Source organism: Cydia amplana, chromosome 11 (genome assembly GCF_948474715.1).
Source record: "Cydia amplana chromosome 11, ilCydAmpl1.1, whole genome shotgun sequence".
Classification (NCBI taxonomy): domain Eukaryota; kingdom Metazoa; phylum Arthropoda; class Insecta; order Lepidoptera; family Tortricidae; genus Cydia; species Cydia amplana.
Genome location: NC_086079.1, coordinates 6,406,334 through 6,431,118, shown reverse-complemented (window position 1 = coordinate 6,431,118; position 24,785 = coordinate 6,406,334). Strand labels below are relative to the sequence as shown.

The window sequence follows — 24,785 nt, the reverse complement described above, 5'->3', positions numbered from 1 at the left end:
TAACAGGTGTTTGTCAGGAGGCAACAAAGTGCGCGCCTTCAACGCCTGGGTAATGCCCCTACTCACATACTCCTTTGGCATACTAAGGTGGACTCAGACCGAGCTGGACGCCCTGGATCGGAGGGTCCGATCACTGCTCACCGCACATCGCGTGCTACACCCACGCTCGTCAGTTATGAGATTGTACATCCCACGGAAATGTGGAGGCCGAGGCTTCCTAAACGCCAAGGATCTCCACAACCGCGAGGTGTACAATCTCAGGAATTATTTCCTTAACAACGAGTGTGGGATGCATCGTGATGTGGTGGCAGTAGACAGGAACCTCACGCCGCTCTCCTTGGCAAACGAGAACTGGCGCAAACCTGTGGTACTAAGTACTGCGGATCGCAAGGCGGCATGGGAGAGTAAGGTGCTACACGGGCGGTTCTACAAGGCCCTCACGGGACCTGATGTGGACCTGCTCGCGTCGGTGAACTGGTTACGATTCGGGGACCTCTTCGGAGAAACCGAGGGTTTTGCCTGTGCAATTGCGGACGAAGTAATGATGACGAACAACTATCGGAAATATATCCTGAAGGACGGTACGGTTGACATTTGTCGGGCATGCCGCCGTCCCGGAGAGTCACTCAGGCATATCATTTCCGGTTGTTCTCATCTTGCTAACGGCGAGTACTTGCACAGACATAATCTCGTAGCCAGGATTATTCACCAGCAGCTTGCTCTTCTATACGGCCTTGTGGACCGCGAAGTACCGTACTACAAGTATTCACCTGCGCAAGTTCTCGAGAATGGTCGTGCCACGCTCTATTGGGATCGATCTATCATCACTGACAGGACTATTGTAGCCAATAAGCCTGACATTGTGATAATAGATCGATCGCAGCGCCGGGCCGTGCTCGTTGACATCACCATCCCCCATGATGAGAATCTCGTGAAAGCCGAGAAGGACAAGTCTAGTAAGTACCTAGACTTGGCTCACGAGATAACCGCCATGTGGGATGTTGATTCGACGATCATTGTCCCGATAGTTGTTTCAGCGAACGGTCTAATAGCGAAGAGTCTCGACCAACATCTTGAGAGACTCTCGCTAGGTGGTTGGATCAAGGGTCAGATGCAGAAGGCGGTGATCTTGGACACGGCGCGGATAGTCCGCCGGTTCCTCTCTCTGCAGCCCTGACCACCGGCAGCTTGGGCCTTGCCCCGCTGCTGGCGGCGCCCTAGGTTAGGTTTTTTATAATATGTTTATAAGTTTTTGTATTGTTTTTGTAAATGCTTTTGTATTTTATTTTTATATCCATATTATAAACAACCTAACTTGTGATGAAAAATAAATAGAGTGAATAATAATTAAGAAAGAAAAAGAAAAAAGAAAATAATAATTACCTTGCCAATATCGCTGAGATCTTTGATCCGCTGAGCCACTTCACCGACGATGGAGTTGGACGATGACTCCTCAGGAGTTATTAGGGCGCCAGTGGAGCCGCAAATGGTCAGCGCGTTCTGGAGCCCTTCCAAGGAACCGAGGAGAATGCCGCACACTTCCGCGTGGACTTGTCTGGACATAAAATAATGAGACTTCAATATCCATCTAATAAACGGATATATATTCAGATATAGGTATCGGTTTAAACCTCCTAAAGACTGGCCGGAGGAGGCACTAAACCATGTGTCGAGGAAATCAAGGCGAGAGGTCTTTGCCCAGCAGTGGGACAGTCTGATGGGCGAATAATATGTTAACACTGTAAAGTTCATAACTGAAGTAGTTATTGGGGCGTACATGTCAGCGGATGATACTATACATAGTTACTTACATGTATTTTTTGTCTTCGGAAACCATAGAATTTTCACTAAATCTAGCTAGCACTGGAGTGGACCGATAATGAACACATTTTAAGTCAGCAAAAAGTCAGTGCACTGCGTGGGAGATAACCTAATTTCACACACATTGGTGAAAATTTGGAGTATGACACAAAAATACCCGAGTCACTGAGAAAAATCTGCATTTTTCCCCAGTCAACACTCATTACGAGTATATTTACCTGGCGTGTGCAATCTTGCTGGAATTTCCGCCGGCACATTTGGCACTCGAGCCAAACAGCATGTTCTCTAAGCTCCCTGACGAGGTGAAGTTTGAGCCGGCATTCTTCATTAGCTTGCCCCATTGTTTGCTTGATCGAGGAGTACTGAAACGAAAACACATTATTTAACAAAAAATAATATTTGGTATTCTTACAACACTTTTTCACCATTTTTTTTCATGAATTTGTGCTCATTTTGAAACTAATTAAGTTCTAGAGTCGGTAACACCTATGTCGCAGCGTACCTAAGCTAAGAGTTAAATAAGTAGGTAAATATCCTGTAGGTAAGGACAGCGATGAAGGCAAACGGGCCGTATCCGGCCGTATGTTTTGTATTCGAATTTGTTAAAATAGGTTACTTCATTGAACTTATTACAAAATTGGCTTGCCTTTTTAGGGATCGGCAATCAGCAAGGAAAAAATTTGCTGTCTTTCTATCTGTCCGTAAGTGCGAATTTTGGTAATTCTCTTGGTAAAGTGAGCTTAACTTTTTTTGCTTTAACGCCATGGTTTATAATCATTGAGTAGATTGTTGATTTTTTCATCCAATATTTGAACTGCCATTGCTATTACCTTGACTGCACTGACTCTATTAATTTGAAATATGGTTAAAATATCTTACCAGCTTTGAACATAATGCATGATGCTTTTCCTTCATGGACAGACATGCAAATAGGTAATAAATTAGCCTTCTTTTCCCATAAGTAGGAACCTATACTTCATACAAATCACTTATGAAGCTAGATGAAGATTTCAGGTACCCATGTTAATTATCTGTAAGCTTCAATTTGTCAACGTTCTCGTACAGTATAGGACGAAATACGGTGATCACATACGCTCGTATACTACTAATTTAGTAATTACTTATTAGGTATGTGATGTATAAATGCAGATACATGTACTATTACACCTACGTTACTAAGTCTTGTAAAATGAAACAGTAAGTTTCTTACGGTGATGAACTGATGAATTGAATAAGCGCTCGTTACTCACTTGATGTAAGGCTGATGCAACGCGACTAAGCTGGTATGGATGGTAATGGAAACGGCTGAGAGATGGAAGTAGTCGAACAGCACGGGCAGGTGGTAGTGCAGGCCTTGCGCCGGTTGGAAGTGCAGCTTCAGCACTCGACAGGAGACAGGAGCTAGTGTGCTGGACTGGGCGCCCTCGCTGCACCAGAGTTCTACGCCGAGGCTCCATTCTGCGCGCTCCAGGGAATCTTTAAGGTTGCGGCTATCAACTGAAATGAAAAAGTTTCCGTTTATGGCATAGATAGACTATGAATTTATTGTACAGGACATAGGCCCGTGAAGCTGCCAACCCGCCCATAAGACTGGCGTTGGTGGAAAAGCGAAAGGTGCGCGTGTCGCCTTTGCCGAGGTTTGAAGAGTGCTATAACGGCAACTCACCAAGCAAATGCGCTCTAAAATGCACGATGTCCCGCAGTGTGACCTCCTCGTTCCTATACATTATCTGGAAGGCCCGTGAAGCCGCCAGCCCGCCGATGAGACTGGCGTTGGCGGCGGGCCGGCCGGTGCGCGCGGCCCCATTCCCGCTCGATACCGACGCCTCGATGTGGACTGGGATCTTCGGCGACACGCGAAGGCCCACGCGGACTTGGTATAACCTGGAAATTGGGAAATACTGGTTAGAGATAATATGTATACTAAAAGACGTAGTCCTCCCCAAGGAGGAGCTGTCTAGCTCATTTGCAGTATATTCTACTTAGTACAAGTAGATGTACCTATATAACTTATTCATTTATGCCTCGATTAATTACACAATATTTATAGAACCTTTCGCAGTTATGATTGATTTACCTACTTCATTTACTTAATACGGTAGGAATTTTTCGTGAAAAGGCTTTGCCTACTAACAATCGGGACCACCAAGATACCGTGTAGCGTTATCGATTCACTGACAATGAATAAGTCGAATACAATACACCGGAATCATGCACTCTTTTGTACTCCGTCGCGTATGTTAGTTATAATGAGGGGAGGTTTTGTGTATCCGAAGAGGACAAAGCGCCATCCACCTATGAAAATTAAGGTAAATTTCCTAGTCTTTTGACAGCCTATTTATTTAGTTAATAACTTATTTGTGATCCTTATCTAAAAATATCAAGCACTGAGGCATTTACATTTACTCAAAAAAACCGAATCCAAATGAAAGCTCGTACAAAAATGTAGCACCAATTCAATTATTCCGCTTCCTCGATTGGCATCAGGAAACACGGCAAATACCACTAATAGATGGTAGTCTCCCGGGAAATCAAGTGCAGCGGCGTGTCAAGAGCCGCGATGAAATGCACCGTGCATAATTTATTTTTGCAGAAATGCAACTACCCTCCGCTTTCCGAAATTGGAAATTTCGCTACCTCATAATCTGACAGGCGGCGCCCGGTCTAGCCGGGTTGAAAACGTTTACTTAATAAGCTCTTGTTTCCTTCATGCTTAGAATGTCTAATATGAAAACATAAACGAAAATTGAAAATTGTTATTTTTATTTTACCGACATTTTATTATTTTATGTATGTTTGTTCGATTCGGGAGAATCGGGAGCAACATTCATACTTGATTGTATCGTATTAATATTTGTAGGGATTTTATGTAGGGTAGTAATATAAAAGGCAATTGCCATGGGTACTTTACTGAAAATTAAGTTAGAAAATAATCAGATAACCTATAAACCTATCACAATATCCAGTATTATCGTAATTGGAGATTAAGTGTAATTATAACACTTTGTTTTCCGAACTTTATAAGACACTCAAAGAATTCGATTTGTGTACCATTTCGCACCTTATCTATTGTCATTGTACAAGGTACCAAATGGCACAATAATGAAATTCCTTGAATAAATGTCATATACTAAGAAAAAGTGACCAAGGCCTCCAGTGCCCCAGGCTGGAATCGAACCAGCGTCCTCTGCTATCGCGGCAGGTGCCTGAGCCATTTGGCCACTGGGCCACAGCGGCATAGGTCGAATTTTTCCAAGTATATGCACTTCTTACTGGAGGCTTATGGCGCCCCCTCTTTTGATTGGCAGCGCCATCTCTCTCGCTAACTCAGTATCACCTGAGCTGATCCAGTTAGAAAGGTCGAACCATACTGTTCTACCTTAGAGGTGGCCAGGGGGCGCCATAAGCCTCCAGTAAGAAGTGCATATACTTGGAAAAATTCGACCTATGGCGCTGTGGCCCAGTGGCCGAATGGCTCAGGCACCTGCCGCGATAGCAGAGGACGCTGGTTCGATTCCAGCCTGGGGCACTGGAGGCCTTGGTCACTTTTTCTTAGTATATGACATTTATTCAAAGTTTATAATTTATAGTAGTGTGTCTACTTGAAATAAAAACAAATTAAAATATTTTCTGAAAATATTTTAATTTGTTCTAATACATGAAATTCCTTGACTATATTTAGGTACATCTAACTCTTTACATTTTTATAATTCATCTTGAACCCTAATATCAAAAGTTTTGTGGAATATTTCTGTAGCATAGTTTCTTAATTTGGCCTAATAAGCAGGCTTAGGACTTTTCGTAGCATACCGTGGTTCTAAAATCCTTGGAGCCGCCATACGTGAAATTTTCGAAGTCAAAGTCAAAGTCAAAAAGTATGATGTCATATCAAATTTGTACATACTGTCATATCATTACTGAGTTCATTTTAATAGAACGTAATTCATTTTATCATAAACCTATAAAATAATACTAATTACTGATCACGTTATACTTCAATGTTTTTTTTATATCACCGTTATAAAATGCATTGTAAATTAATATACATATTACATTATACTATTTATATTAAATGTCCTTTTTTACTTTTTTATATGTATATTATTTTACAACTAAAAATTCCATAGAATCTAGAACCACGGTATGCTTCAAAAAGTCCTACGCCTTTAAAATAACTTCATACTGTTTGACTTTGACTTCGAAAATTTCACATATTGCTAATAAGTAATGAATGACCCGCTGGAATTTCCTTACAAAACCCAATCAGAAATAAACTTTAGTAGCTTGTCACGTTGTGATGACACGTTAACAAAGCAAAGTTTCGTGCACATGACTTCGATCGCTACACCCTCACAACAGTCACAACAAAGTTACTATACAACTAGTTGTCTCAGAAACTCCTCGGAGCGTCAAATTTACTTCCACTTGCCAACTGCGAATAAGACTCTAACTTGGTAGTGCTTTTCCGGTGCCTATAAGTTTACGAGTGTCGTACTGTAACTTGTAACATGCTTGTAACAGTTGTAACAGTTATGAGCCCGTGTAAACTTTAGAGACATTTAATGACCGCTTTAGCCTAGTTGACAGTTAACATGCCTACGAAGCAGGTGAACCTTAAACGTGCAAGTACCTCAATTTTATTGAAGTTTCAGTGCTGCGAAGAAGAGAGTAGAGCGAGAAACTTCTGTGCTAGGTATTATGTGTTTGTACTGATGCTTTAGGCAGTTGAAAACTTTGAAACAAAATACACAGAGGACGCAAAGAAAGAAACGGATAAATCCAAGTACGTATATCGTCAAGGTGATGTCACTATATCGGTCATTCAGGCGTCGGGTATTTTACTTTGGAGTTGTCCCGTTTTGTTATTCCGGTCGATTATTTCTTTGTGGTTTAATCTTTGATCGTTGTACCTAAACTACCTTAGTATAAACCTAACAATAGTAGCTGTACTAGTAGGTATATAGTTACTTAGATATAAAAACATTTTTCATCAAATCACTGTTAGTTGTTAGTACCATGCTGAACGATGCGATGCAGATCCATTTTTTAATGATAATAATAATAGATGACATTTCGAGATAAAAGGTACCTACTCGTTGGTTCTCTATAAAGACGATGCCATACCAAAATTGTTAATTTTATAGATCTGCATTTGTAAATCTCCCTTCACTTTGGGGTGACAATGAAGTTTAAAATTTTCGACTTACGCAGACGAAGCCGCAGGCGGAGGCTAGTTTGATGAATAAATAGTATCACGTTTAACAAGCAAAACATATAACAGCGTTATCTTTCATATGCCAAGAGTGGTTATATTCGCCCCATGTGTTTAATGTTAAGACGGATTAAGCTGTCAGGGCAAACCGGGGCTTATACAAGGTGACCTATTTGCTATTTCTATATAGGTCCGTCTTGACGTACCTATAGTTAGTATATCACTTTACAGGGTGTATAAACTAATAAATGGGGTAGCGAGTCTTATTCGAAACTTATTATCTACTCGGAAAAATCTGATATTCTATAAAAAAAAAATGGAGAGTCTAGTCTACTGTAAGACACTCATATTAGGGAACTATATATTTACATTGAAAACTGCTTATGCCGTAGTCAAAATATTTTAGTACAAAACATTCTTCTGTAGGTAGGTAGGTATTTATTTTATTTTATTTTAGAAATTGTGCCTCGTGTTTTCTAAGAATAAATTTAGCTGGGTAATTAATTCAAACTGGGCGAGGAAAAATCAGTCTATAGATTTTTCCTCGCCCAGTTTGAATTAATTACTTATTTATTGGTTGAATTAATGACATAGACCTATGCATATATGCAGAAACTGTGTCCTATGCATAATTATTAGACCACAGTTTGACTTCTGATCCTTGTGTGTGATATGGTGGTGTTCCTAGGCTTCAAGGAACTCGATGTTAACAGTTTGAAAAGTGGTGCCGTTATAATCCCAACCAGCCCCTTGAATTACCATCAAAACATCATTACCTTTTTCACAAATTGGACTTAAGTGATTCTAGCTCTTAGTGTTATTGCACTACTTACCTAATTCATTAATATTTATATGAATGGCAGCAAAATTAGGCACATCCTGTATCTTGGGACGCGGGATAATTAATAATTTACCAAGGCCCACTTGTACCATTCTACTACCCAGGGTTAACCGGTTAAACCTGGAGTTACCATGGTTACCAGTACAATTTGACACTGGGCTAACGGTTTAACCGTTTAACCCCGGGTTAGTGGGATGGTGCAAGTGGGCAGGTGGTGGGAGAGATTAAAACGTAAAAATACTACAATCATTTATTTACAAACAAGATATATACAGTATGTTACATACATACATACATACATACATCACTGGCTCAGAGACCCAAAGAGGATCTTGGCCTCTGACACAAGAGAGCGCCACTCTACCCTATTCTGTGCCACTTCGCACCAGTTGGGTATTCCAAGGGCGGACAGGTCTTTTTGGGTTTCGTCAGTCCAGCGGTATCTGGGACGTCCAGACGGACGTTTTCCGCCCGGGCGCCCCACATACGCTCTTCTTACAGCACGATCCTCCCCCATCCTCTCCAGGTGACCAAGCCAGCGGAGTCGTCGGTATGTTACTAAAATAAATTAAAAACTAGCTTAAATCTAAAATAGGCCCTTGAGGCATTGTACCAAAGATGCTGGCGACATTTCCTCGCTGTATCTCAATGCTGATACGTTGTGCGAGGTAGCCGCCAGCTCTTCGGTCACCAGTTACGTCAACCAGACGCTTCGCGATTTCTGAGTTTCAACTCCAAATGGTACAAAATGGTACTCTCTACCGAGGCTCTTATATTTGTTACGTTTTAAAATTTCGGCGCTTTCCGCCGCCCCGCCCGCTTTTACGTAAAAATATATTTCCATTTTTGTAGGCAGACTGAAATGACATTCATGGGTCGCACACGAATTTTTCCGCTACTGATTATTTCGGTAGGTACGTCACTTCTATAAATTCTAGGGCTTTTGCATGTGGCACCAAAATTGTGGAAGTCGAACGTCACATTGACAGTCGCAAATCTAGCGAGATAGGAGATAGGTCAGTGATTCGTGTCTATTTCAATCGGCTGACGGTCGTCAACCTTTGGCAGACACCGTCTCGTCTGTTGACAACCAAAACTTAAACTAACATAACAACCAAATATCCAAACCCCACATCAATGTTGCAGTTCATTGAAAATAAGGGATGGCAAAACTGGATACCTTAAATTCACTTTTATACGTAACTTGGCCTTAAACTAGAATTAAATCATAACTCCATTCTAAATTGTATCATAGGCGTAATTCAACTAGTTATTATGATTCAAAATCAATTTTAGTAAAAAAAATTAAATTACAAATTCAACGGGAGACCCGTTGACCACAAACGCTGTAAAGGGTTCGAAACGTATGTATGATAAATTCATTATACGCGGTACTTAACTATCGCGGTAACCGACGACAATATGTTAAGTTTTAAATTTTTCTAACCAATGGGTTTGCCGCTACTCGGTGCTGTGGCCACTACAAAGCAAATAGAATTGTCATCGATGTCGTGCTATCCTGTCTGGATTTATTTTATTCGACGCGGAAAGCGAAAATGTTTTAGGGATTTGTCAAAATTCGGTAGAGTCCGTCTAAGCTAACTTTGGACCAACTTCAACATTGTGGGAGTGTCCTATAAGTCACCCTTAAATTAACTGTCGTCATATACTTAATAGATTGTTCTATATTAATAACGTATAATGGCTACAATAGAGTATAGACGGACAATAAACGCTGTCACCGGCGCCTACTTGATATAGGTCGAGAGGGTCAGGTAAACATGACTACTTAGACCTACCTACTTACTGTGATACTACTTACCTATATTATAAACTAGATAATATGAGTTTCATTACGTCAGAGATTATGTTTTTGGGACGCGTTGCACTATCGAATATTAGTAAGTGCTAGCTGAAAATAGGACGCAAAAATTGGCAAACAGTTCCCGCGTAGTGGTTTTGGCTTTTAATAAAACTACCGGCATATTTTGATGTAAATGTGTCAAGCAATCTTTATTGGCAGTTTTGTGGTAAAGTCGTTTAATACATAATTGCGGAATCTTTTCTTCAGTCTTGTTTACTATCAGTGATATTTGATGGTTTTCAAGTTTATTAATTGTACAACGGGACTTAATCGCGTATCTAACGTGCGTGCGTGCGTTGCGTGCTAGTGCGCAAAACGTTCAAGCGGATCAAGACCAAGTGCGGGTAGTTCGTAAAACTCGCGCGGTTAGAAGATGCTGATGTCAACTTAAGCCAGTCTTCTCCGAGACCACGGGCACAACGCCGTCCTCGAAACGTCGGAGGTAAATCTTAAAAACTTAATAATGTGTAAAAATCGTGAAAGTTTAAATCAGTGTGATTTTCAAGTTTTTCAACGTCTGTTGTCAAAATAGTAACCGATCTATCTATCGATTCTATCGGAACCATTTTCCTGAAAACTATTTAGGTACAAATAGTAGGAGCTGTCGCCTATTCGTCCACACGTGTGACCCAGTGATGAATAATACATTATTTGTTATGTTAAATTCATGGCGGCCTGTTATTGTTTTCCCTGGTTCGATGTAGTCATCATTCACAGTCAATCATTCGACAGTCACTAATTTAATTAGTAGTTACCGCTTCGTCACCCTGTACTATCAAGTGAACAAATGTTCGTTGGTAGGTATATTTGTATTATTTTGTATGTGTGTGCTAGAAAGCCGTCAGTTTTATCGGCCAGGATATCACGTGCAGGAAAGAAACATTATTATTTACTAGGAAAACTCATAAGTATTACCAAGTATTACTTAGAGTCTATGCGGAAAGAGAAGAGTCGTGGAATGTATGGGGCCCAATACAGTAAAGCATTATGTGCGATTGCCAAGTCATTATATGTATTAAAAATTAAAGATATCTTATTGATACGGTTTTAACACCCCCTGGCACTGATTAAAATAACCGACTTGGTTTCACATTACATCTCAAAACTTTTTTGTAGTTGAAGAATTGCGTTGCGAGACTTGCATCTTTTTACATGTAATGTTTTTGATGGGATCTGTATTTTCACAATTCAAAATAAAACATTTTTACATATTTCTACTAACTAAATTAAACATTTATTTCTACTAACAGTAGGTACAACCTCGCCATAAGATAAAGCAGAAAATTCTATTTTTAACGTAGTAAACAATATGTTTGTTTTCTTTGAAATTGGGTCACGAAACCAAAGCGTAGGCGCATCGTTCGGGTTTCACGAGGAAATATTTGAGAAATTAGTTGAGAGGTGATTTTATTAAGTTGTGGAAATACAGTAAACATTGTAAAAATAGCGCGCTGTGACACATGACGGTCGCTGTTGAATTGGTTCAATAAACCCATGTGGAAATGATTTAAAATATAGTCTGTATTTTTCTGTGTGAATTATTTACTAATTTAAGATATTACCTACTAAATTATTGCAAGTATTTGCTTCTCCTTAGGAATTATTTGCTAACTAGAAATTATGCTTAAATGTTTATACTTTGTAATAAAAAAAATTGATTACAAAGAATAAATCAAAATCAAATCAAAAATCAAAATACATTTATTTCAGATAACTATGATCATGATCATGATAAATTTAAATAAAATTACAAAAACAATAATAATCACAAGAATACAAATAAATGTTAAAATACAATAAAAATAAAAATAAATAAAATAAAATCACAGAGTTAAAATTAATATATTAAGCACATAAAACATAAAACTAATTAAACTTTTAAAAACATAAAAACATAAAACAAAGATCACAGTAGGTAATATCTTAAAAACTATTTATGATATGATACACACCCCTTGAGACTGTCTACCCACTGTTTCTGTATTTGACAGCTACACATCCTTTCAGAAATGACTTTTAGAATGCTGTTGTGATTATCCCTCAATCGCCTCTGCATCGACGCGTACTTTTTGCTTGAAGCCTAATCATATTTTTATATCGTAAAAGCTATTTACTCTGACTACCTGAGAATATGTTTTTTTTAAAGGAAAAAAGAACAGCAAGTCACGATCTTGTAAAGTTGAACTAAAGCACGACCTTGTGTCTACAAAAACAGTGTCTACCAAAGTTTTACCCCGGCATCATAAGCATGACTTTGTAGAAACTTGCTAACTTTCCGAATGCGACTTATTTTGTTTTGCGCTCATATCATACCGCAGTCTTCTATCACGGCGATGACTTATCGCAATCTCATAGCTTTATATTGTTTTGTCTCCGAATTGAACCTTATTTTACACGTCGTAAGGTTGCTTTTACTTTGACAATGTGAAGTGAGATACGACCTTTAAGCGGTATTGGATAACACCGAGTTTATGGTACCGCAGTATGTTTTTACGATAATACTTTATGGGCTGTAATTTAAGAACTCATCCTCCTTGATGGCTAGCCTGCGAATCCATGCGAACCTTATCCATCGCGTTTTAAACGAATTACAATGTAAAATTATCCTTTACAAAATTAGACATTTTCAAATACCTATCACATATATGTACATACCTTTAAACGAGCAATTCTTGCATATTTATTTATTAGGGCGAGCGAAGCGAGCCCTATCACTATTCGACAAACTATGCATTCTTGTGGTACACTTTACGGAAAAACTATCGCACTTATAGGTTTGAAATTTAACATAGTAATTTAAATTCATGTCTAGATGTGTTATCAAACATAAAAATATCATTTTATCAACTTAATAAAATAAAATAAAGGAATAACACTTTGTATGACTACTAGCGCCATCTATTAGAAAAATTATGAATTAAAATTCGTGTCAATGTACTATGTATTAACAACGATGAATACAAAAAAACCGGCCAAGTGCGAGTCGGACTCGCGCACGGAGGGTTCCGCACCATCAATAAAAAATAGAGCAAAAAAATCGTGTTTGTAGTATGGGAGCCCCCCTTAAATATTTATTTTATTTTATTTTTAGTATTTGTTGTTATAGCGACAACAGAGATACATCATTTGTGAAAATTTCAACTGTCTAGCTATCACGGTTCATGAGATACAGCATGGTGACAGACGGACGGACGGACGGACGGACGATGGACGGATGGACGGACGGACGGACAGCGAAGTCTTAGGGTAGTCTTAGTAATAGGGTCCCGTTTTTTACCCTTTGGGTACGGAACCCTAAAAAGGGTTAAAATTTTGGATTCAGACCCATTTCGCTTCGCTCGGTTTGATTCCCAATTTAGCAATTAAGTTTCTCTGAATACTGGAACAATAATCTTGCTGTATATTTGTCGCAGTCGGATCGTATAATCCGCCGTATTACATTACGGCTAGCCGTTTTCAAAAACAGGGGTGTTTTGACATGCGGCGGTTTAACTATTAGCCGGATTGAATGCGGCTGAATGAGAATCCGCCGGAATGTATTCGGCGCCATACGTTCTTCAACACGGCTAGCCGTAATGTAATACAGCGAGTCATTAGCCGCCGCTTTGACAGTTTTTAGTTCCCATTTTTAACACTCGTGGCGCTGCCTGACATAACAACAACAAACTATGAAAAACGCTGGGGTGTCCATCAAATCTGGAGTTCGTCGAACTGTTTCTTTTCAAAAAACATTTCCATCGCAACTTAACTAGATGGAGCCCGGCCTCGCGGGGCTCCCATTTCTGAGCGGTTTGCCCTTCGGGCATCTGAAGCTATCTAACGAACCTAACCTACCTACCTATTGATTTAGTGAGACGTCCGTGAAAACATTACACTTTAGGGAAAAAAGCGTAGGTAGGTAAGTAGGTTAGGTTCGTTAGGTTAGGTAGCTTCAGATGCCCGAAGGGCAAACCGCCCAGAAATAGGAGCCCCGCATTTGCGGGGCTCCGTCTATTTAAGTTGTGAAGTAAATGTTTTGGAAAAGAAACATGTAGTGCGGTGGGACCATAGTAAAAATAAATTAAATTGCAAACATTGTCAAACTCCGGTTACGTAGGCGACCGAAAGAACTGGTCACTCTACAATCTAAATAGTACTTAGATACGATGCGGCTACACGTAGGCCGCCTTATTGAAGAACGTATCGCAATGACAATCCGGCTAATCGTCGAACCGCCGCATTTCAAAACGCTCCTGTTTTTGAAAACGGCTAGCCGTAATGTAATACGGCGGATTATACGATCGGACTACGACATATTCACTGCGGAGGTCAATTTACTCGATGTTCTGTTCTGTGATGCCTATGAACTGATCAGTCATGTTATAATTCGACACGTCTTGATGAGCACTTGGGAGAGCAGTACGATAGAGCTGATGCTTAACCCTGGCTGTACCTAGCGGAACTCAGGTTTGGTGCAACATAGACACACACTGGGTTGGACATCCGACTCGTCATGATGATAACTTGGTAGAGCAGTACCCAAGATAGCTGATGCTGGACCCTGGCATTACCTAGTGGAGCTCGGGTTTAATACAACATATGCACACGCTGTTTTGGTCATCGGACTCGTCTTGATGAGCACTTAGGAGAGTAGTACCCAAGATAGAGCTGATGCTGAACCCTGGCTGTACCTAGTGGAACTCAGGTTTGGTGCAACATAGGCAAACGCTGTTTTAGTCATCCGACACGTCTTGATGGGCATTTGGGAGAGCAGTACCCAAGATAGAGCTGATGAGCTGATGCTAAATCCTGGCTGTACCTACTGGAACTCAGGTTTGGTGCAACATAGATACACGCTGTTTTGGACATCCGACTCGTCAGAATGAGCACTTGGGAGAGCAATACCCAAGATAGAGCTGATGCTGGACCCTGGCAGTACCTATTGGAAGTCAGGTTTGGTGCAACATAGGCAAACGCTGTTTTGGTCATCCGACTCGATTTTTTTAAGCACTTGGGAGATACCTAAAATAGAGCTGTATCTGAACCCTGGCAGTATTTAGTGGAACTCAGGTTTGCAATATAGGCACACGATGTTTTGGACATCCGACTCGTCTTGATGAGCACTTAGGAGAGTAGTACCCAAGATGGCCAAGATAGAGCTGATGCTGAACCCTGGCAGTACCTAGTGGAACTCGGGTTTGGTGCAACATAGACACACGCTGTTTTGGACATCCGACTCGTCATGATGATCACTTGGTAGAGTAGTACCCAAGGTAGCTGATGCTGAACTCTGGCAGTAGGTACCTAGTAGAGCTCGGGTTTTATACAATATAGGCTCACTCTGTTTTGGTCATCCGACTCGTCTTTTTGAGCACTTAGGAGATACTCACGATATAGCTGTAGCTGAACCCTGGCAGTACTTATTTAATGGAACTCACGTTTGTTGCAACATAGGCACACGCTGTTTTGGTCATCTCACTCGTCTTGATGAGCACTTAAGAGAGCAAATTATACAGAGTTTATGTGCGGAGCAGCATGATTACCGCCAGTAGGTGTCCAGACGGGATAGTTTTACGCTCAATTGTGTGGTGTGGACGTATAAATAAATTCAAGGACATTGGCTCACTGACCCAACATTGCCAGAAAAGAAAAGCCAGTTGGCTTCCTTACAAGAAGTACTGGGCGATCGTGTAGGATGAAATAAGGGCTTATGAAATTGTATATTACGTGTGGATGATATTGGCAATTTAATTTTGTCGTCTGGACACGTTTTTAATGGACAAAGTAAAAGTTGTATCAGACAGGCGTACCGGACAGCGACCGAGGGCCAATTAGTAGGTATATTTCTTTCTTGCTCTCACTTATAGCTGCGTCCTTAACGGACTTATTACGTACCCACTCGATTGAACATGGAACAAGCCTCGGACTGGATCAAAGTCGCGGTACGGTACGTTTAGGTAGAAAAGCTCCGCGAGCCCTTACAAAGCTCTGCTTTTTGCTAGTTTATATATATATATATATTTCGGGGATCTCGGAAACGGCTCTAACGGCTTTACGGGGGCAAAAAATCGATCTAGCTAGGTCTTATCTCTGGGAAAACGCTAATTTTTGAGATTTTATATGTTTTCCGAGTAAAGCTCGGTCTCCCAGATATTGTACATAATAGTAAACGGGAGGCGTATTCTGATTGTAGGTAATAACGGGTTATGAATTTGATTTGGATTTGTTACAGATGTTATATGTTAGTGTCTAAAGTGACGTTCCTTGTTGAAAAAGTATCACTGACTATAACTTGATTTTTGAAATCTAGATCAAATTTATAACTTGTAAACCTGTATTGAAAAAAAAAAGAATACAAAAAAAGAATAGGCTTCCTGGTAAAGATTTAATTGGTCTTTTTTTTACCCAGTCCAATTTAAGTTTGTTGAGGTTTTGAACTGGTTTTGGATATGACCTCGACGATCGTGATTGATGATTCATTTCATTTCACATGCGTGAGCAATCGTCAAGATCGTATCAAATAACAAATTGTCAAATATGAATCGGGCTCCTAATCACGACACACACATTGTCTAAAAAACCATAATAAAATATTTCGCTGCAGGCGCTTAGGTACCGAAAAAACAAATCAGCTATAGCATAGCACTACGAGTGAATGGGTTAAGGTGATAGAAGTCTACTCTAGAAATTAGGAACCTTTATCCTTAATTTTCTGGAAACAAAGTGTATTTATGCCCGAAAATATAATAAACGTATCGCCTTTTATATTATATGATCTTCAGCCTCTATTTTAAGATATTTTACTGGGGTACCTACTAAATTAAATCGATTTTAGTTTTTAGTTTAGTCTAGTCTGAATGACCCTCGTGTTTAAATAGCGTTAAAATTTTGAAAGACCTTTTAATAAATTATTCGTAAAGGAAGCTCGCATGCAATGCATGCAGCATGCAACCAAGGTAATTAGCCTTAGATATTACTTACAAAAAGCTTTAGTTTTTACTTCTAATGGTTATCGTTTTACTGTGCCTATTATTTTGAGAATTTTTTTGAAGTTTGTCGTCATGAGTATTTGAAACACTTATTTTAACCCTTAAATGCATGTCTTTTTCTTTTAGCCCGAAATTAATATATGTGTCACATAATTGTTTGCCGATTCTAGGAAAAATAGTAAAAAAAATATAACTTCGATTTTCACTGCGAAATCAGTGTTAGAAGTTGAATTGGCTTAATCATATTTATGTAAATATGTAATTTTCAGTAATAGATATATGAATTTTTTTACTACCATTAGAAAGGTACACTATTTGTGATATACCTATGATAAAGTTTTTAAATATAAAATAATTACAAACCCCGAAAAATCTGCCCAAAATCACATACTAAAAATCATCAACTTCCAGGTTTTTCCAAGTTTTCCGACATTTCGTCTATAAACAAATGTAACTTTTATAAATTAAAATACTGCGTAAATTTATGTAATAATTCGGAAAATTTATTAGTTTTACTATTGAAATAATATACAAGAACAAATAGAATTTGTTTAATAATGCATAACATTTGATGTTTATGTTGTGTGTATAAATCTTGGAGGATACAACTAAACGGAGTAGCCATTAACAGGCTTTCCCCTCTGTCGAAAATAGGCGGCCAACGGTCATACACAATGTATGTACTGACGTTTATCTGACATGGCTATTTTTACGTTACGCATACATTTGACGTTCCCCTCCCCCGCAAAAATCGGCAGACTGTTTTGTACAGAAAATTACAGACATGGCGTCTCCGTTTGACTATATCCTCCAAGGTATAAATGCATCACTATGCATTTAAGGGTTAATGGTGACTGTACATCGAGCTGCAAAAATAGCTTTTGTAGCTATATATATGTCGGAGAATGGCTGAAATGTGCCATCTATCTATAGCTGTCAATCTTCAGATCAGAGAAAGAACGGGAGAAGATGACGTCGGTGGCGGTTCCTGGGTCTAATCCACTGGTTTGCTTTGAATAAGAAGTGTAACGTGTGCTATGATTTGTAATCAGTCTTATCCAATAAAGGCTGTGAGTTGAATAACGTATTTCATTGCCGAGGGCTCGTCATCCATGATTGAAGGTCCTGATGTGCTATATATGATACGCCCACGATTCCGACATATATACATTTGCATAGTAAAAGCTCTCTTGAATATTTGGAACTCTCCCCAATATTTCCAACTCTACGTCTAGTGTCTATGGTGTGCCTAATTGTGCTGGGTACTCAAGAGTGTCTAACGCGAAAACCGAAGATAGAAATTTAGTTATCTGCCTCTCTATCGCTCGAATATGTAAGAGTGATAGAGAGGCCGATAAAGAAATATACAATTTTAGATTTTCGCGGTAGGTCCTCAATATTTCAGTTCAAACCGCCATTGCCACCGTGGTTTGACAGAAACCCGATTCTATTATTCGGGCTCCCACTCCTAAAATCATCAAATACCTATTCAAATATAAATATATTTAAATCTTGAAATAGCCACGTTTTTACTAATGCCTTTACTAAAGTATAACCTAGTTAATTAAAACAGGCAATTAACTGATCGAAACTATTTCAGTAATTGTTTGTCTCTATAATAGGTCGGGCTTAGGTATACATACACCACTTATTCGTAGTCTGGTGCAAAACTATACGTATATAATACCTTCATGATATAGGAGGTATTACTTTTGAGCAGCGGTCGGCAACCTTTTAGCAGCCAAGGGCCACATAGTAGTAGGTAACGAAGTTGACGCGGGCCGCACTTTGTTAATATTTATCACTAGACTAGACATTGTCGTTTGTCAATATAACATACAAAATAGACAGGGAGGCTCGCGGGCCGCAAGTGACAGGTTCACGGGCCGCATGCGGCCCGCGGGCCGCGGATTGCCGACCGCTGCTTTTGAGGGTTCGTTCCGTACTTCAAAAGGAAAAAACGGAACCCTTTTAGAATCACTCGTGCGTCTGTCTGTCTGTTCGCCTGTCACAGCATATTTTCTCGGAAACTACTGAACCAATTAAGTTGAAATTTGGTACACATATCATCGGGGATAGTATGGGGATAGTGCAATACCGCGTAACTAACAAAGTCGAAAGAGTTCGAAATTCAAACACCGTACAAGGAAGTTGGACCTTACTGCATTTGTTAGTTACGCGGTATTGCACTATCCCTGACGATATGTTAATTAGTGACCCAAAGATGGACATGTAACGTAAACAAATGAATTTTAAACATGGGGCACTGTTGGGAGGTAAATGAGAAAGTTAAAAAATAAAGTTTTTAAAACTATTTGTATCGTGTTATACATATATAAAATGAAAGAGCTCATATTCAGAATTTAAAATATACTATTTTTTATAATTTTAAAATACAGGTTAGAAGTTATTTAAGAAAATAGCCAAAAAATGACCATTCCCTCCCTTTATCTCCTAAAGTACTAGGTCCTAAATTTTGAGAAAAATGCACAAAATAGTTCTTTATCTATAGATGACAGGATACCCTATTAGAAATGTGCAGTCAAGCGTGAGTCGGACTTAATGTACGGAACCCTTGGAACGCGAGTCCGACCCGCACTTGGTCGGTTTTTAATTGATGCATTAGGTATAACATCAGCATGTATGGTCGATGTGCATTGTACCTATTAATACTTAATTGTGTTGCATGTAGGTACTTACACCGTACAATTCGTATTTGGATATTTTGGGTCAATCACATATTTAGTGGGAACTCATTTTGAAAAACCTAAAAACTACATCAGAACGATTTTAGTATAAGTCCCAACCAAAAGTAAGACTACACTTAATTAATTTTAACCCTACAGAAGAGGCAACTTTTGTTGACCTGCGTGTATGTGACCCATTCACATATACCGTTCATTCAACAACAGAAGGGTCTTTAATGAGACCAGTCTCATTTCAGTCCCTTCTGTTGCGTCATGCGTGGGATGTGGGATAGATACTTACAAAAAAGGCATTTTGTTTAACGTTAACGTCAATTAAAAGTCCCAGTCGTCCCTACCTTCGTTTGGTATGATCAGTGTAAAAACGAAATGTTAAATAGATTTGAGGAAAAAAATCCGATGTCATTTTTTTTTTGATTATTATGCTTGTTAGTACCTACCTACTTTTTTGATTAAATCTGTTTCCTCTCCACAAGGGTTATGTGGAAGAGATCGCTGTTTAGCGATAAGATCCCCTCTGCCTCTAACATTAATCAATTGTTTTTCCTTAAGTTTTACGTTTTATTAAGGCGGGCCAATAAAGAATATTATCTATTTATCTAAGTCAGATCTAAGTATCTATGTATAATTGTATTTTATCAGGCATCAAGTATACTTGTAATGATATCTACCTATGCATGGAAATGGATAAAAAAGTGGCACAAACATCTTATTTTCGTAATATAAGCTGATTCATGTTACCTAGAACGTTGTAGATTTTCAAAGCGAGTTAGCTTTAACCACCTTATCGAATCGCTTCGAAAAAACCGTAACAAGACTTCAGGGGTTATTCCCACTAGTTACCACCAAGTTGTTACCAGTGGTAACTACTGGGAATTTTTTTCCCACCTTTTACCACGGGAATTTTTATTCCCAGTAGTTACCACCAAAATAGCATAAATATAGAGTGATTTAATAAATAATTATAAGTCGATTAGTGTTTTAGTAAACTGCCTTAAAAGTGACCAAAAATATTGAAACAGTTTAACCGGTACTAGTACAAAAAAAAATATATCAGGATATATTTAATAATCCATTTAGATTGTTTTACAAGTGATTTTATTAAGTAATTCTAAATCACTTTATATTTAGGTATACTATACCTACGTTATGTTTTTATTACTATTTAACTCTTAACAAAATTTTGGTGGTAACTACTGGGAATTATTTTTTCCAGCAGTTACCAGTGGTAAAAGGTGAAAAAAAATCCCAGTAGTTACCACTGGTAACAACTTGGTGGTAACTAGTGGGAATAACCCGACTTCACAATATTGCGGGGCGCAGGCTCGTCGCAAATCCTATTTGGAGTTAGAGGTCCGAGGGCGAGGGATTTCTTAAACAATACCCGGTTCCAGAAAACTCACTAACTAATCCCGACAGTTCCATGACATGACATGCACTAAGGACCCATCTGACACTTGTTTATTACTAGTTATAGTTATGTAACTGCCGAACTAGGTTAACAGATAATGTGGTCGTAGTTTACCCCGTGTTTTTAATGAGTTATCGATTAGGTTCTAGATAATAAGTCACTGTCAAGGTGTTTGATTAATTCCTTAGTAAGCTGTTGCTACTAAGTTTGTAACGCATTATCCTGATTTTAGTGTAATGTATATTAACTAGGACCTTTCAGGACTAATTCAGTTGATATTTAGATGATAGCATGTGTTCTGTAAAGGTCTAGGTTAGAATTACATTAGCTGCTAGTGCTAGTATAGATAGATGTAGTTACCGATTTCATTAAAATTTAGTGTCCTGAAAAGGTTAAAGCTTGTATTCAGTTTCTAACTAGATTTTCAGTAATTCCTGTCCTGTACTTTACGTATAGTTGCGTAGGTATAATTAGGAATGAAAATGGGGGTTTAAAATCATCCTCACCCTCTCTGAAAGAGGTCGACATTGTAGAACTTGTAGAGTTCCACGGAGAACTCGAAGGTGGCCTGCAGGTCGCTCATGGTGGGGATTGGAGGGCGCGGGCGCGGGCGGCGCGGCGCGCCATGCCGCGGCCGCTAGCACCGCATCCGGGCCCGCTCGGGGGTCAACACATGCACTGATAACACCCAGCACTGCACACACGTCACGGGCGCGGCCCGGCCTCACGCGAAAATAACAAGCGTGAGCCGGCTGCGACGGCCGAGCGGCACTCAGTGCGGGAGCCAGGAATTCATTTTTAATAGTGGGAAGGACGCATGCGCGGAGCGTTCAGACCGCGCCGCCGCGCCGGGCCTGCAGTGCCGCTCGGGCCCGGCTTCGGTCTCGCAGGTGCCGCGCTAATCCATCTAGGTACAAGACCTGTTATGAGCGCTTGCGGGCTTAAGCCGCCCTTTCGTGATTTAACCTTTGCCGCCATTTTATGAATACCTGTCTATAACACTGCGACCTTTATTGCGAGCTTTGATGTTTCACGGGCCGCAAAGGCCCGTCGTTGGGATTTGCTCGCGTGGATATTTTCAGCTGTTTCCACGTGTCGGGATATTTTTAGATCAACACTTTCCCGCCCACGTAGAAATCAAATGTTATACGCCGGCGAAGTAGTTTAGTAAACCTTAGTGATGTTAGTAAATGTAGGTATTAGTCCCTATTTTAATTTTAGTTCATCTACAGTCATGAGGTAAAAACTTATAATTACGTATACACGATGAATGCAGCAAAGTGATATTGAAAACGCATTAGTTGAGTGCGCTGAATCGCACGGCCCTTTACTTTTAGTCAGCATTTATGCAAACACAAAATGCATTCATATTCATTCTTTGAACTGGACCTTTTTACAAGATCTGATGCATTCATCAGAGCTATAACCCTTTATATTATAAATGGGAAATGCCAACTCTACCTGCCTGTCTGTTTGTCTGTCTGTTACCGTTCACGCGAAAAACTGCTGGACCAATTTATATGAAATTTTGTATAGAGATAGTTTCAGTCCAGAGGAAGGACATAGGACAGTTTGTATCATGGATATGATACCTTAAGGTGGTGAAAAAAGGGGATAGAAGTTACAAAGTACTTATGTAGTAGTAATACCTACTAGTAGTAGGTAATTCTACGCCGACAAAGTCGCCGGCAGAAGCAGATGTACATGTTGTGTAAAGTTTCCAAAAAGTTGGGAAAGTTGTCGGGAAATTTTACAACATTTTCGAAGTGGATGGAAGATTTTTTCCCCATACAAAAACACGAGAACAATCGCAATTTTTGACCGTTAATGCACATCAGTACATAGGTACCAGTAGATATATTTACATATATATACGTACACCTACACGTAGGTATATAAAAGTTGCGAAACTCCCGTAGGATACGCGTAACTATCGAAGAAATTTCCTGCCAACAAGGGGTAAACTGTCGCGTCGCCCCTACGATTTGCGTAATCCTCAATATAAGGCCGGTTATAAATGTAGTACCTATCGCCCACAGATCCATCTAATAATAGAAAACTATACGAAGCGGCGTCGGCGAAATTTGTCATTAATTTACAATAAATTCCTATATTTAGAAATATCAAGTGGGTCAGGAATATTTCACTAGGAACTACGACTCGTGTGTGTATCTGTCATGATCGTAAAAGTATCAAGTCAATAAGAGTCAATCGAATTACAATTTTAGTTTATTTAGCGTCACTACTGTCACTAGGTACCTATATCTAGATGTAGATGCAGTGACGCTAAAAAAATTGAAATATAACCGAATGCTTAGTTTTACACGTTGTCCTACCGAATTATAAAAGTACTTAGACATGTGTATGTGTAACCTACATTTGGAAATTATATTATCTACCTACCTATTACTATAACGTATAAATTTCATGCAATTTTCAATAGAGTTTAACGCGTTACAAATGTTACAAGTTACAATCAATAAAAAAACTAAATTTATACAAAACTATGTATCTACTACCGACAACATGACCTTCAGATACTGGCAACAATAATGATTGAACAAAAACATGAATACTCGTTATAGGTACGTCTTAAGATTAGAAGCAGAAATAGCTAAGCGGTCGAGTTGTTCAAAATAGGCTAAACACATATAGTTAAGAGAATAAGACCGCCTGTAACACTCGTGTCGTAACACTTTAAAAACTTGTAGCGAAAACTGAATCTGAAAGGGTGATGAAACTTGCCCCAAAGGGTGGAAAGTCACAGGTCATGATCGGATTGGTCGATACCAAAAACTTGTAGCGAAAACTGAATCTGAAAGGGTGATAAAACTTGCCCCAAAGGGTGGAAAGGTCATGATCCGATTGGTCGATACCAGAGCGTCAGTCAGCAGAATAGCCTGAATTTTCATTGCTATTACATCTGTGGTCGAGTGTTGTAGAGAGAGTGCATACCTACCATATTTTTCTGAAAATTATTCTAAACGGTCATGATATTCATGTAATAAATAAATTCATAAATCATTTATCTTTCGTGATAAACTAGTTAAACATACAAAAGTAACATGATAAAGGTTAGACATACATTTGTAAAATTAATAGGATTTTTTTCTTCACAAGACGCTAGCAAGTCAATACATAGGTGAGGGTGGGGAGGGTCGATCCCTAGGGGACACTTGGTAAACTTCATTTTTAATCAAACCATACGAGATACATTTTTTTGCACTGGTAACACTCATTCATTCGTTCCTAACTTCACGTTCTGTCATGGCACTGTATCGGAAAAGTCAGTGTTTCAAAAATGGCGGACGGTGAAAGATTTTCTACGTACTATATTAAATTTTCGGTAAGCTTTAACTGGATTTATTTTATAATATGAGATGGAAATGATGTTAGTGAGTGTGCTTATTTTATTTGTTGTTTATTGAAGTGATGATTAACTTGGATTACATTGATATACGCAAACACACGTTTCGAGTACAGCACGTTTTATAATCTTACTATGTATGGGGAGACTTTATCTTTTTCTTCAGGGGAGATATGATTCCGGGATCATGTCACCCCCAAAGCGATTAAGTATATACATTGTAATAAATTTAAGTACTTACAAAATAATTCATAGAGCTATCATAAATATTTTCTTTTCTTTAGTAAATCATGCCGCAAAGGTACGACCAGAGAAACACTGATTTAAACTTTCAAGGTTTTTGACTGATTATTGTTTATTAAAACGGGATTTAATGGAGTATAATTCAGTTTTTAATTATACAACCGACTCCGAACTCCGAAAACGGAATTATCCCCGTGGCCTTTGAAAAGACTAACTAAAGTTGACATCAACATTTTACGAACTACCCGCACTTGGTCTTGTTTATCAAGTTAAACGTTTTACACACAGGGGATGTTACTCGGTCGACAAACAACACTTATAACGATATTTGGTTTTCAACCGGCGATATTTGT

The 24,785-nt window shown here is 39.1% G+C and overlaps 1 protein-coding gene across 3 annotated transcripts in view; it reads right to left on the bottom strand.

Annotated features, from left to right (window-relative positions):
* Positions 1–21,961, bottom strand: part of LOC134651902 (protein FAM135A) — a 148,906-nt gene extending 126,945 nt beyond the window's left edge. For 2 of the 3 annotated variants that reach the window (XM_063507000.1, XM_063507001.1), the window contains exons 1-6: positions 21,329–21,961; positions 3,488–3,705; positions 3,072–3,318; positions 2,701–2,730; positions 2,040–2,183; positions 1,384–1,555 (exon numbers count right to left, since the gene is read on the bottom strand). In XM_063507000.1, the coding sequence (XP_063363070.1) occupies positions 1,384–1,555; positions 2,040–2,183; positions 2,701–2,730; positions 3,072–3,318; positions 3,488–3,705; positions 21,329–21,405 (888 nt within the window). In that variant the 5' untranslated portion in view covers positions 21,406–21,961. The remainder of the gene's footprint in view (positions 1–1,383; positions 1,556–2,039; positions 2,184–2,700; positions 2,731–3,071; positions 3,319–3,487; positions 3,706–21,328) is intronic. The other variant, XM_063507002.1, reaches the window with a different exon arrangement.
* Between the last annotated feature and the right edge of the window lie 2,824 nt (positions 21,962–24,785).